This window comes from Aquarana catesbeiana, linkage group LG13 (assembly GCF_042186555.1).
Source record: "Aquarana catesbeiana isolate 2022-GZ linkage group LG13, ASM4218655v1, whole genome shotgun sequence".
In the NCBI taxonomy this organism is placed as follows: domain Eukaryota; kingdom Metazoa; phylum Chordata; class Amphibia; order Anura; family Ranidae; genus Aquarana; species Aquarana catesbeiana.
This window is the reverse complement of record NC_133336.1, coordinates 109,683,580-109,699,017: the sequence shown is the minus strand read 5'-3', so window position 1 is coordinate 109,699,017 and position 15,438 is coordinate 109,683,580. Positions and strand designations below refer to the sequence as shown.

At 38.3% G+C, this 15,438-nt stretch overlaps 1 protein-coding gene across 6 annotated transcripts in view; it reads left to right on the top strand.

Annotated features, from left to right (window-relative positions):
- Positions 1-14,823, top strand: part of NOVA1 (NOVA alternative splicing regulator 1) — a 129,640-nt gene extending 114,817 nt beyond the window's left edge. For 5 of the 6 annotated variants that reach the window (XM_073608710.1, XM_073608706.1, XM_073608708.1 and 2 more), the window contains exons 4-5: positions 2,162-2,233; positions 10,787-14,823. In XM_073608710.1, the coding sequence (XP_073464811.1) occupies positions 2,162-2,233; positions 10,787-11,794 (1,080 nt within the window). In that variant the 3' untranslated portion in view covers positions 11,795-14,823. The remainder of the gene's footprint in view (positions 1-2,161; positions 2,234-10,786) is intronic. The other variant, XM_073608705.1, reaches the window with a different exon arrangement.
- The last annotated feature ends 615 nt before the right edge of the window (positions 14,824-15,438 follow it).

Here is a 15,438-nt window from a genome sequence, read left to right as displayed (position 1 = left end):
GTGCAGTGTTTACACCACAGTATGCTCTGCATTTTAAGAGGCGTACTTGCTGCATAATACTGTAAAGAGCATTCTGTGATTGGAGGTGAGGTTGGTCACACGACTTTGACATTTATTAATTTGAAATAGAGCTTCACTTGCTTCAGAGTTCTGAACCAAGTGAAAAGGTGGGCATGTTTGGTAAGCCCTATGCTTGGACTGGAACCACTGAAAACAACACTGTTACAAATTGTGTTTGCTTGCTTATTGGCATGGCCTTTATTGTTGATTGGAAAACTAGATTTTGCTTTTTTCAGTTATTATGAAGTATTATGCATTTGTGCCAGCAGAAATATGCCAGCCAGCTTACACATTGCTATGAATATATTTTTACAAAATATGAAAAAGCAAAACAACAAACCACACATGAATGTTCAATAGAAGCACTATTTATTCACCATTATTAAGAATAAATCTGACTACCATATATTACAGAAGTGTACTAGTAGTGCTAATAATTCTATATTTATAAGATCTAATAAAAACAGAAGAGCTGAGATAAAGTTACACAATAATGGCAGACTGATGTCTCTTGATCATTGACAGTCTATTTTATTATCCTAAATATTTTTCTAGTATATATGTTTTATGAAAATGCTTTGTGACTAATTATTTTGCTATATTTGTTGAGCAAGAGGTTTGTACGTGTTTAAATACATGATGTGTTAGGTTGTCTTGTATTCGGTGTATTCCATTTACTAAAATGGTTTATAAGACTTAAATATTGATGCATGGCTTGGCTTTTTATTCCATGTTAAATGGTTTACCTGTAATTGCTTCAAAGTGCTAAACAGGCCAATGCAAAAACAAGAAAGGGAATATAGATGCTTCAAAGGCCAATTCCACTCAAAATGGAGTAGGTACTAATGGGTTGATTCACCTGCCAATCTTTATATCTTTTTTTCACCCGTTACCCAGAGACAAGACTGTAACAAAGGTGTTACTCTCTGGTTTAGTTTTGTAACAGGAACCGTAACTGTGTGTGGAACTGGGAATTCTGGAGGAAAAACCTCACCAGTAGTGTCTCTATGGAAATATGAGAAGACAGCACGTCATTCAATTTGCCTGCAACCACACAAAGATGAGATTTTTTGTTACAGTTGACCCTATTAGAAAAACATTATACATATTACCCAATTACCTGATCATTAAATTATAATTCCCAATAAATAGTCCAGGCTGCCTTTAAAAAATAAAAAATCACAAAGAAACAGTAACAAAGTAAGTCTGAAGGCCTCAATCAAATCAATAATTCTTGAATAATTGAAAAGGTGAATTCTTATAAATACAGATTCCAGAGTTGTTATTGAATTGCTGATTCTTTCACTTGTGAATTTATTGACGTGCAATTGAAAGGGTTGTGTTAATTGTAAACAGTAGCCTTTCTGCAGCTGCTATTTTAATGTAAATCCTGAAACATGCAGAAGGTCCGGAATGGTGTGTGCTGTTTAGATGTTTGATATTTTTAACCCCTGTGACTCCTGTGTCATTGGACAAGAACAAGTATCACCACTGCCTCCTCAACTGATCAGTTTTGTAACAAATTACAGTTAATTAGACTAATAACATGGGCTGCAGGAACCCTCAGTGGTTGTTCACCGCTGCGCATTGCGGCAATTGTTCACAACTATTGCTGGTCTCTGAGACTCATGAAGTTAGATTAACTGTGGTTAAAGACCCACGATGAATAGCGCTATCTAGAATTGAATGATTAACATGGCCCTTACTATGTTAAACCCTCCCTTCTCACATAATAGTACACTGGTTATACCATTATAAAATCTCCTGATTCTGGTTCTTTACATATAGTCGCAGCAATCCAAATTGCTTAAACTTGTATATGTTGCTTGTGGTGGTATTTTTTTCCTTTCTTATCTTTCCTGGTGAAAAAGTTTTGTTTTTTGTCACTCTTCCAATGTCATCCATCCTCCTCTCCACCCTTGCTCTACCTGAGAATGCTTTTTACTTTGTTTTTTATGTTTTTTCCTCCCCCTTTGGTTAGACACCTTCAATGCCAGACAGCGTGTGCCCCAGAATGACTTTCCAGCCTGCTGGCAGTGAAGGGGTCATTTTGTTACTAGAGCTGACTGAATTCTGCTTCTGACCCTGCTTTGTTCTGCAGACATTGTCATCATTACCACCAGCCACCAAGTCCTCTCCATCCGACCCCATGACCATCTCCAGAGCCAGCCAGGTACAGTACCATTCTCCATATCTCATATTTTTCACACAGAAAAGTGGAATTCCATCAACATGCCAGGGATCATCATTAACTAAATTCTTACATTCCAGATTATTAATGCTCAGTTTATGTCAAGTGATATAATACACAGGGGACTCATTAAAACCAAGATGAAAGAAATTATGTTGCCCACAGAAACCAATGGATTCCAGCTTTCTTTACTTTGCAGTGTAGGTTAGAAAGTGAAAACTCAGATGGTTGATCTGGGTCTCAGTTCTAGATTGTTTGTTCTACTTTCTAGAAAAAACAAAAGAATTTGAAAGTTCATAATATTGTTCAAAACCAGACTCCAGCAAAATATCTGGAAATAGCTTTAAGTTATTCAATTTATGCTTCATACAACTGAAGCATTGGACAAGTCTTAGCAACTAAACTATGCATTATATTCTCATCAATGTTCTAGGCAACATTGCTGTTGGCATTGAGTTCATTGATGCACAGCCTCTACTAATCACTGAATCACTGCTACGATTATTAAAAATATATATATCATTATATATTATAAAACAATATGGACTTACTAACTCCTATCTACAATGTAGATAGGAGTGTAGATAGAAAGATAGATAGATAGATAGATAGATAGATAGATAGATAGATAGATAGATAGATAGATAGATAGATAGATAGATAGATAGATAGATAGATCGATCAAACATGATCTTTCAAAAGCAGACTAATAAAGGCAACCAACAGACAACAATCAAGTTCCTACTCAGTATTTTAAATTCCATATGCCAGGGCAAAAGTGAATCTGGAGTTTTTGGAGAAATAGCAGCAGGTTATCATAAAGGCCTTTTAATACTCAAGCCCACTGTACTTAGCAAGAATAGCAAAAGACATTGTTGCTGAAGCAATAAGCTGGTTGATGCTTTTATTCATTAAGTCCATAATTAATTTTAGCGTTTGGTGATTCATATCACACTAGAAGTACTGCATGCTCTGCTTCAATAAAGCAGATTTATAAAAAAAAAATAGTGTAGAAAAGTGTAAAATAGTGTTTATATCACCCCTAGCGATAGTCTATTGATCACTTTCTAACCTCACAGAAGTGTGACTGCTGAAATCTCACTGGCCGGGCAACAGACCCTTTATGCTTTCAGCAAATTGGCCCCAGTGTTGGAGTATAACGCACTGTACAATTCATTAAAATTTAAAACTGTTCTTAAAATATATATATAACCCTGAGTATATGCATTATAGAAATAATCGTCTTTTTTAATCAGCAGACATACATCAAATACATGCATGGGGATTTGAAAGAATGAATAATGACCTGATATATTATAACATCATTAGAAAAAGATTAAGTAATTCATATTATAAGAATTTTATGAATTATCATTTATACTATGGGGCCTATTTATATAGATCAGCAAAATAAGTCCTTTGTTTATCCATACTGCACCATATGTCACCACCACATTTCCATTTTTATAAAATTTGGAAATAATAATACACAAGGTAAAAAGATGTAAGAAAATAAAATGCACACATATTGATGAATACGGTTAAAAAAAAAATATTACTCCACGTCAAGGAAATTTTGTGGTCTGGTTCCCCTGTATTGGAAATGATAGATAGCTCTTAGTTTGGGGTGACCTAAATTATTGGTGACATTTTTAGCGAAAAAAAACAAACTGTGAGTAAATGTTTATAAATGAGCAAATCTGATTTACAAAGAGATTTCATTGTTTAATTTTACCTTTATAAAGTATATTAAAGCGAGTAGAGAAAAAGCCCCAGACAGCATTAAAAGTAACAATATTGGGAAAAATTGGATACTGTCATTTTGATCTTTACAAATAGGCCGCCAAGTTTTGGTGAACACTAAAACTGTCATTTCTCAGATAATCCATTGACTCCATTATTCTCTACATCGATTTCAGGAAATTTTGCTTTACCGAGTTTTGTTTATTTATTTTATTTATTAGAGTAATAACGTACATTTGTTTTTAAATATTGCTACTGCATAGGTACAATATGAGATAGAGATGTGGTACAATTTATAATATTAGTGTAATGTTTTAGAAAATATGTATAGAAAATATAAAATAGTAATACATTGCTAAAATCCAAAGAGTTCATTTTTTAGTACTGCGTAATCCATACTTCTGACGCTAATCTATATCATTCATGTACTTGACTGTTTAGTTTTGAAAGTGATCCTATGAATGTATACAGGCAGATCATAGTGGTTGGCTAAGGGAGTTTTAAGGCAGCCTTGAACCTCCAGGCAGCTCATATGCCTTCTAGTTTCAGCCCATTTATACATGTGAAATAATTGAAAACAGCCAAGGTAAACATTCAGTTTGTCCTTGTCAATTGAGCTTAAAGGGTATGTCCTTCCAGCTCCAAATGAGTTTTGCTTGAAACGGGCATAAGAGCAGCCATACACAAGCAATACACCTGATTCGGTTGCTGAGTTTACTTTGGGGTAGATAAAGAGTGTTTCAGTTGCAATTGTTAAGGTGCACAAATATTTTCTAATTTGTTGAATGTAAGTGGATAGTTGTTCCCTTTCTTGAAGGTGAATGGGAATGTCATCACAATCAAACATCATTAAGGTCAGGCAGACCACTAGGATGGGCCCCAGTGATATGACAATGCCATTAATGTGGAACTTCAGTTAAAAAGTTTTTTTTTCAGTTTTGCACCAAGTGAGTAAGGGAGCAAACTTCTGTCACTTTTTTGCCATTTGTGTCCACATTCAGGAGATTTCACTCACTATAAATGCCCTAAAGATCATTATCACCAAGTGTAGAAAAATCCTAAATCCTAAATCACAGTATATAAAGAAAAATCCTACTTTTTCAGTTGTAACTGCAACCGCATTAGAGTGGAAAGCTTGAAATGGGGATACCGGTTCCAGTGACAACTGTCAAAGGTGAGAATCCCCCTACTTTTGGGAGATTTCCACTTACTTCCTCTTTTCCAGATAGAAAAGGAAAACCTCTTCACCCAGGGGGGCACAGACAGCATTAGAAAAAAAATCTGAAAAAAGGTTCCAACATTTTCCCCTGCTATCCAAAGCAACAAAAAAATGTTTTCACTGGAGTTCTGCTTTAAAGGTTTAGTTCACCTTTACCAAAAAACAAAATGCACATGCAGATAAAGGGAGTCTGTAGATAAAAACAAACTGTGCAGCTCTGACCACAGCTGAATAATGTCCTTGCTATAGGTGTAGGCCATTTAAATACCTTATGAAGCCTAAATGGAAAACTCCTAGGATGTTGCTAAGAGAGGCCTAGCTGTTACTGTTCGCCTCTATCACCACACTAGTGAGTTTTCAAACACTTAACTCAGAACTACTGCATCAGGGGAGAGAAACCGCATGTGAGAGAGAAAAAGCTTGCTTCTGTGATGGTGAAGGTGAACAGTAACAGCAATGCGTCTCTTAGGAACGCCCTTAGCAAAGTCCTAGGACTTTTCCAGTTATTCTTCATGAGGTACATAAATGGCCTACTTCTATAGAAAGGGCATTATTTAACTTGGTGAAAGCTGCACAGTTTGTTTTTATCTACAGACATCCCTTATCTGCATAGGTAGTTTTTTAGTAAAGGTAAACTATGCCTTTATGGATTGGCAGCTATGTCATGGCATATCACCCTTAGGCCAAATTCACATATGTGTCAATTGGATGCGTGTTTGCCAGCATCCAATTCGCATGACATGCGAGTGTGCCTGGCTTGCAATGGAGCCGGTTCACATGTGTCTGGGGCAGCTGCGGTCCGCATTCTAAAAGGGTCCTGTGTGTCTTTGGGTCTGGTTCAGGTGGGAATTCAGGCAAAAATAAGGACCTAATTCGCATCTGAACTGGCCAACAGGGACGCACCAGACCCATGCTGGGAACCGCGGCCGCACATATGTAAACCTGGACTTAGTGAGACATTTGCCTCTTTGTGGCCCCACAAGTCAGATATACACATACATTCAGCTCCCTGTTTCCTTAAGCAACCAATTGTACTATGAAAAACATTTGCACTTCCAACTGTTTTAAGTTACAACTTAGCTGGAAATAGAAATGTACATCTTGTCTAAGTAAAAATGCTTAGAATAGTATTTTTAATCTTGTAATTTTGCTTACTTAATAGTAAGTAATAAAGCAACCTGTTCAAGTGCCATATGATAAACTGGGTACTGTCCTTCCATATTTAGGGTACAGAAAATGTATAAAGATAGATATATATCAGTGTGGAAGAAACATACTTTATAGCACCAAACATGGTGGGTCTCCTTCTCAGTTACAAACCTTACATGCATGAAGAATGAAACTGTGACACCAACCTAGTGCAGAGGGGACAACTGATAACCAGGCAGAGCTAATTAGATCAATCATTTCATTACAATGTTTCATTACAGTCAATTACACTCTGCGCTCTTTGGTCCTGCCAGCGATTTTGTAATTTACGGGTGTTCTCCTGCCTATGAGCGCCTGTCAGGAGCCGTTCTCACCCCTTTGCATCTCGCTCGGGTGGCATTGAACCTTTAACCCTTTCCAATAACTTAGATGTCTCTGCTTATGCAATGTTGCGCAATCCAAAAGTTGCTTATTAGCACAACATTCTGACATCATTTAAACTTAGATGTAAGGCAGCCAACAAGATGAGTGGAGCATAAAGCCCTACTTCACTCCAAGGAATATTATTTGAAGCACATAGGAGAATAGTAAACCCAAGTACACTGTGTTCTACAGAAAAGGTCTAACATAATATAAATAGATACAGATACTCCTTGTTTAACGACTTACCTGTTTAACGACCGATTGGACGTACGACCAACTCTCCCCACCCGAACGACCCGCTGTACATCATTGTATTGTACAGTACAGTACAGAATTTACATTTGTGTTCTGTACTTATGCAAATAAAACAACATTATTGAACTGGAGTTTTGTGTTTAGACCTTTTACAGTACAGTACAGTAGTTAAGAATGCTTAATATATTGATTTCTTGTGACTCCTCGTTTAAAAACCAATTCGTTTAACGACCTGGTCGTTGGAACGGACATACAAAAAAGGAGCCCAGGTACGGTTACCCGGGGAGAAAGCAGCGGCTACTAAGGCAACAATGGGCAGTAATGAAGGCTGATAAAAAGTACATAACATTTTATTTAGTTCAAAGTTGAGGGATAAAAACATACTCAGTATATAGAGACAATAATGGCATCCTGGTCGTTGGAACGGAACCTGGTCGTTAAGTGAGGAGTACCTGTATAGAGATGCATCAAAAATAAAGTTTAATACATGAATATCACAATAATGATATTGAATTCAGAAATCAGTTGCATTTTGTATTAGCAACATTTACTCTAGGAATGATCTGTCCCCAATAGAAAATGAAGTCAAGTTCATAAACTGATTCTTCAACAATCCTTTCAAACAATAATATTTGTGAAAAAAAATCTTCTGAAACTGAAATTTCTGATTGAAAGTTAATGTACCGTGTAAGGTCAGCATTACAGATAACAACAGAGGCAACACAGATCATTATCTTAGAGATTGACGGATAAAGTTGTTATCTAACCCTAGACAGAATGTTACATTTATTCACAACATGGACAACATTGTAATGACTTGCACCTATAATGGATGCCACTTTCATGGCTTGTTACAAATATTTGTGGCTTTATTTGCCAATTATAGGTCATGTGTGGATAGACTTCTAGCAAGCCTTATATTTTATATTTTAGAAGTCTGCAATTCTTTATTCTTTCAAAGAATGGGAGAGTTCGGGACAGAAAAGAAAAAGTGGAGTGGAGCGGGATCAGAACACCTGTCAGTTTTTTTTGCTGTCTATGCTTCCGTTAAGATTTTTGTCATTGAAAGGGAAAGTAAAAAACAAAACAAATTTTGGGTTGTCCTCAGAAAAGTAATAGAGGGAAAATCTTCCAATGGGGACACTAGTTCTGGTGACCTGGGGGTCCCCAAGGAATTCCTGTTTGGCTATGGGACCGGAAGTGAAGGGAAATCTTGGCAATGGGACACAGATGGCAAAAAAATGTCTGACAAGGGTTAAAACCCTCCCTTACTCTATCCAAAATGAAAAAAAAAAGGTTTTGCCTATAGTTCTATTTTAAAGTGGTTGTAAACCTTTTTTTTTTATATATAAAAATAACAAACATGCCTATATTTATCTTCTCTGTGCAATGGTTTTGCACAGAGCAGCCCTGATCCTCCTCTTTTGGGGTCCTCCGCTGGCATTCCAGGCCCCCCTCTTCATCGGGTGCCCCCCACGGAAAGCCACTTTCCGCGGTGGCACCTGTGTAGGCTCGCTCCCAAGTCCCGCTGCTGTGTCTTTTGACAGTGGAACTCTGGCCCACTCCCGTGTCACCGATTGACAGCAGTGAGAGCTGCTGCTATCAATCTGTCCAATGAGGAGAGAGACAGTGGCAGGAGCACATGCACAACGATGGATCGGATCGGGCTCAGGTAAGAAAAAGGGAGGGTCTGAGAGGGAGCTGCAGCACACAAGGTTTTTCACCTTAAAGCATTCTATGGATTAAGGTGAAAAAACCTAAAGGCTTTAGAACCACTTTAAGGAAAGGTAAAGTGGAAGTGTTGCCCATGGAAAATGTAGTTGGTTGTTATTGTAGATATATGTACATTTTCTTGTCTTCAGTGTTCATACATCCTCCCAAAGATTATCAGATGGCACTGGAACAATAGCCTGAGCAGAGATATATTTCATTATATTATATAGATAAAGTTATATTTTATTTGCCATTTGAGAATTTTTTTAACTGTTTTTTGGGGAAATTTTAGTGCCGGGCCATAACATGAGCTTGGTCAACCGTTCTCTTTCAAAATTGTAAAATGCAAAACCTATTTATGCTGGGCATGCTAAAACCTATAGTCTTACTAGGAACTAATACACAATCTCAATTGGATTGATAGATAACCATTAGCACCACATTCCTTGTAACCTCAGGTGCAGAACACCTAGTCATATAAATGGGACTTTAAGGGTACCAAAAATAGCTACCAACTATGATATATATAAATCAATATTTTATTATTATGTGTATTTTAAAGTGGTGTTAAACCCAAAAATAAACTTTTACTATATTGCAACTTACCAATTCTTGAAAGTGGTGGCTGCATTTGTTTCAATTTTTTCTTTTTTTTTTTTTTTCTTTTTCTCCTGATGATCCGGCCAGTAACACACTTAGTGGTTGATTTTCTAAAACAGGAGAGTGCAAAATCTGGTGCAGCTCTGCATAGAAACCAATCAGCTTCCAGGTTTTTTTTGTCAAAGCTTAAACTGGAGAGTGCAAACTCTGGTGGCAGCCAATCAGCTTCTAACTTCAATTCTATGCTTTAGACAATATACACACTAACAGTAGAGGAGGTGATAGTGATAAAGCCCTCCTACAATCTGAAACAAGATGGCTAAAAACATTGAAAGCAAATAAACTTCCAGGCCTAATGGAGACATAAGGTTATAAGTCGTTCTTGTAACTTGATTTATGTATGTTATTTAAACAGTGCTGTGGCATGCATCTCAACTGTGGCCAATGCCCCTAAGCTTCTTATATTTTAACAACATTTTTCATTTTTATCTTATTTTAAAGGGCTGGTTCATATCTGAATTCCTACACATTCCTATGTGATGCAACTTTGCCTATTCATATGAATGGGTTGAAATTGCACCAGAATGCGGGGAATGCATGCGCCATTTAAAAAAAATGTGTGGCAACAAATTGCATGGTACTACCATGTGGTTTGGTGCCTGCACATGCACTGCATTTGCAATCTGCATTTGGCGTGCTGTCAACATTACATTGGCACCTGCAGCAGCTACCAAAGGCATTGGGGTTGATTTACTAACGGCAAATGGACTGTGCACTTTTGCAAGTGCAATTGCTCCAAAGCTTAGTAAGTGAGGTAAAGGTTCACTTTACAAAGAATACCCAATCACATGCAAGGAAAATAAAAAAAAACAGCATTTTTACTTGCACATGATTGGATGATGGAAGTGCAGAGCTCTCCTTCATTTACTTAGCCCTGGAGCAACTGCACTCGCAAAAGTGCACAGTCTATTTGCCTTTAGTAAATCAACCCCAGTGTGTTTTGAGTTCTGTGCCAGAAACACAAACAGAATGCACCTTCCCTGCATCACATTCTGGTATGAACTGGCCCTTTATATTAATGCAACAGTAAATTAATATTATTATTTTTACTTAATAGCTATTTTTGGCACCCATAGAGTCCCGTTTATTAGCATAGGTGCTCTTATTAGAGTTTAAAATAAAAAGCTCTTCACTACCTTTAAATTGTTGTTCTCAAGATTATTGACTCTTTAATGGTGATTCTTAGGGTTATTGATTAAAAATAGATACCCATTATAATTTTGCCATGTAACAATATTACTATATTTCGCTTAGTTACTGTCCTTCATCATACACCTCATTGAGATTTATGCTTCTTTATTTTTCATGTGATTTCCATCTGTCTTTCTCTTTTTCTTTTTTATGGGCTCCTCTTCATGCTTTTTTGACCTTAGGTGAAGATCATCGTTCCAAACAGCACTGCAGGTCTGATCATCGGGAAGGGAGGTGCCACTGTGAAGGCGGTAATGGAACAGTCTGGTGCATGGGTGCAGCTTTCCCAGAAACCAGATGGCATTAATCTGCAGGAACGAGTGGTGACTGTAAGTGGCGAGCCAGAGCAAAACCGCAAGGCAGTAGAGCTGATAGTGCAGAAGATCCAAGAGGACCCACAGAGTGGTAGCTGTCTGAACATCAGCTATGCCAATGTTACAGGACCTGTAGCTAACTCCAATCCCACAGGATCCCCTTATGCCAACACTGCTGAAGTTCTACCTACGGCTGCTGCTGCTGCAGGGCTCCTAGGACATGCTAACCTTGCTGGGGTAGCAGCCTTCCCCACTGTTCTCTCTGGCTTTACTGGCAATGATCTAGTTGCTATTACATCAGCACTCAACACTTTGGCCAGTTATGGTTACAACCTCAATACATTAGGGTTGGGATTGAGTCAAGCAGCAGCCACAGGAGCATTAGCAGCTGCTGCTGCAAGCGCCAACCCAGCCGCAGCTGCAGCAGCCAATTTGCTAGCTACATACGCCAGCGAAGCAACTGGGGGTGGTGGCACTGCAGGAGGAGCGGCTGGGACGTTTGCACTAGGCAGCTTGGCTGCTGCCACCGCAGCTACCAATGGATATTTCGGGGCAGCATCCCCTTTAGCTGCTAGCGCCATTTTGGGGACTGAGAAGTCAACGGACGGCTCCAAGGACGTAGTAGAAATTGCTGTGCCAGAAAATTTGGTAGGTGCCATACTTGGCAAAGGTGGCAAGACATTGGTGGAATATCAGGAGTTGACTGGAGCCAGGATACAGATTTCTAAAAAGGGGGAGTTTGTCCCCGGCACCAGAAACCGGAAGGTAACCATAACAGGCACACCAGCCGCCACACAAGCTGCCCAGTATCTAATAACGCAACGAGTCACTTACGAGCAAGGTGTCCGGGCGGCCAACCCACAGAAAGTGGGTTAAATGACCTCCCTTTCCTTCCCTTTCCTGGATGTTAACTTAATTGTCCCCCTACCCAATCCCTTTTCTTCTTTTCATGGATGTACTGTATTTTGCAGGAGCGATTTATATTTTATTTTTTATTTGGATATTCTTTTTTTGTTTTGTTTTTTGTTATTGGCAGGGGAAGTGTGTGCGTCGGGTTATTAATATATAATTATGCAAATGAACGCAACAGTGTTGACAAAGCGCATCTGTAAATAATACATGTTCTACGGATGTTTTAGAGAGGGAATTTTTTTAGTGTTTTTTATTTTTTTAATTTTTTTAATTTTTATTTGAAGGATTTTGACAGGTTATCTCTCTCTTGTTGAGGTTTTATTGTTTACGCGTCAGAAAGTAAAAAAAAAAAAAAAAAAATTTTTTGAAGCCTGCCATTTTACCAGCATTGTTGTAGTCGAAAATGAACTGAATGTAAACATGAAGTGACACATTAATTTTAATCTCTGTGAGGGCTGACGTGTCCAGTAATGCATTGCAGAGCCACGTGTTGCTGGTCCCCTCAGAATCACAAGGTAATCAGTATTAGTCCTTAGCGACGCTGTAACTGAACTACTGTTTTGCTGGAAAACAGCAGGAGGGTTGGGTGGGTGAGGTACCTTTAAAACAAAAAGGGAGTAAAGAAATCAAAAGCACTGTCCAACTTCACTTATGCGTCCTGCCCTGGGGTGGCAGTGTGTGAGGGAACACATGTTTTGGAATAAAAAAAAAAAGAAAAATAGTTTTAAATTAAAACATTAAAAGAGAGATATATATATATATTATCTAAAAGCAATATAGTTGCAAAAAAGCACTGTAAAATATATATTAAAATGGTTAAAACTGTGGAAAAAAATAACCTTTTTTGATAAGTTTACAGATCAGTGTCTTCATAACAACCTGTATGGCGGTGAATATTCCGGCTGGCCAGGCTCCATTTCTCTCATTTATGGCTCATGAATCTCATCAGATTTAACTACTCTGATGGGTGACGTTCAGTTTTGACAAGAGCTGTGTCTGTTTTCTTCCTTCATTGGGTTTTCCCTCCTGCCCCTTCATGCTGAAATCCTTTTAAATCCCCAGTCTCTCACCCCATCTTGTTTTAATTGCTTAATAAATCAGCCTAGCTTTCTTTCCTCCCCTAGATGACCTTGTTTCCAATCCTGCTCTGGAGAAACAACGCTGTCACCCATTTAGTAACATTTCATCATGGCAGTCCTAGTTAACCAATTAATTGCTATGATTGCAGGGCTGAGGTGGTACAATTGTAACTCAGAAGGCATTCCTCTTTTTTACGCACAACCTCTAGCTACAATGTTTGTTCTTCTCCAAGGTAGGATATGATCAAGACACTTAACTATTGCTTTCAATTCAGGTTAAAGGTTTACATTTGGGGTTTGTAGGACTGGGGTTTTAAGCAGACCCCCTAGTTCCTGGCCAGCCATGCACCAGTTGATCCATTAACATCCTCTCCCCTTTTAGATATAATGCTGTGCTGTGAGCGTATTGGAGTTTTTTCTAAGCCAAATCACGCACACACACAACAGATTAAAGTGCCAACTGTTAGTTGATGAGGTTTCATTATCTGCAACGACTTAGCGAGGGCGTTGCCTTTTAAAAACGCTTCTGATTGTGTATAATTTTAACACTAGCGATCTCTTAGTGTTGTCAATGTAGATTTTACTGTGAACAGTATCTGTGATTTTTAGCTGTTTTTGATCCCTCCGGGGCAAGGCTCAACCAGCCATCGCAGGCTCCGATAGTCGTTTACCTGCATGTTCTTTTTCCGTGGGGCATCTTTATGTCGGCTTCAGTCAGTACTTCCCTGCATGCTCGTTTAGCTGAGATAGTGTTCATTTCCGGCGTGTGTCTACCTGTCACAGTACAGGTTCCTCCAAGGGCCATTTTTATTGGTTTTATTTTCTAGAATAAGCCTTTTTGTTCTCCAACTTGTCACCTCCTCCATGTTTCTGAGTGCCAACTAGCCAGATCATTATGTTAACCTCTGCATTTGGGCCACCTCAAGCCACTGAAAATGTGGCCGTTCATAAACCCAGCATCTTCTCATGCTATGCATGCAGTCGTAAAACAATAAAAAAAATCAAAATCAATGGACAAAGAGAGTAATTAAAATAGTAAATAATAATAATAAAAAAAGAAAAAAAGAAAAAAAAAACTAAAATGCTGGCTACCTCTGGATCATCAGGCTGAGAAATTCCCAAACAACAGTTTTCCTTCCATCTCAACTTCAATTCATTGATAACGTCCATCATAACCAACTCAGTGACATTTTCCGCTGCTCCTCCTGTGCAACCGATAACTGAACAATGATTGTGATGTCCTCTCGTCTGGCTTCTCGTCCAGCATCTCTCTTTCTGAACTGTGATCTTTTGTTTTCTTTTTTTTTACCCTTATGATTTTTTTTTTATTTAGTTCATTGAACTTTAAAAAAATGACCTTCATCACTATTTAGTTTTATTGAGTCAACAGTGTCCCATATTCAGTGGATACTGGAATATTGATTTAAGACCTCCAGTCCTTACTGTCAGTTCCCTTACCCTTAACTTTCCTGCCTTACTCCTGTACAGTTTCTGTTCACTGTTATGAGCCCCCCAACTTCCGAGAGGCCTGTGAGGAATACTGGGCTACCTAGAAGTTGCGTCACAGGCCTCTCAAGTTTGGGGGACACCAGCCATTCCAATCTGATGATCAAGTCAATTTCTTCTTACTTTCCTTCCATTTTCACTTTCTCTTTGATTACAGAAAGAAAAAAAAAACATTTTCAAGAAGAGAAAACTGATATATATTAAAAAAAAGGAATGATATTGCTTGTTTTTAAAAATGGAAAGAGCAAAGCTGTCGTACAAACTGTGTTTTAATTGGTAATGGTTATTTATCGTTAATAGTCTCTGTAGCTCTGTAAGTTTTTATGACAATACAGTGTAACTAGTGGTTAGCCGATGATGCGAATATATTTACTCATATCATTATAAATGTGCTTTGTTCATCATGTACCATCACTGTCTCCCGTCTCATTATTTTCCTTGCATGTCACTAGTTTCAATTCATTTATAATACATTAACAGTGAATAATACCTCTCAGATTTTTTTCCCCACTGTCCTGGTGTTAGCAGGTGCACCAACACAGAGCTGCAGGTCATCAGCTTTTCATGCTCAGATATCCTCCTTAAAATGAACATGCTGCACCGGATGCTACCGTGATTACAGCCGTCAGCCTCTCATGACGTGTTGTATGTGGCACTAACAATGCTCTGCTTCTGGTGTTAACTGTGTGGTCAGACGACAGTGGCAGGGTGCATTCCACAAGGGTCATTCCTTGTCTTTAGATTGTAATCTTCTATTCTCTACAGAGAAAAGTCTGGGAAGATAGTCCCAAGTTCACAGCACCCATGCACATTGCAGCATATTCATTTTGCAATAAAGGCAGCAGCAGAGCTATTTTATCATGGAATAGAAAGAGCTGCTTCACACTTTAAAATACCAAGAGCTGTGAGAGGCAGAGAAGTGGCTTCTGAGGGATCTGTTTATATGAACTCTTGGGGGAAAATGTTACAAACCCTTTGTCATATCTTTCTATCCCAACAGTATCTCGGAATCATACATTCCAT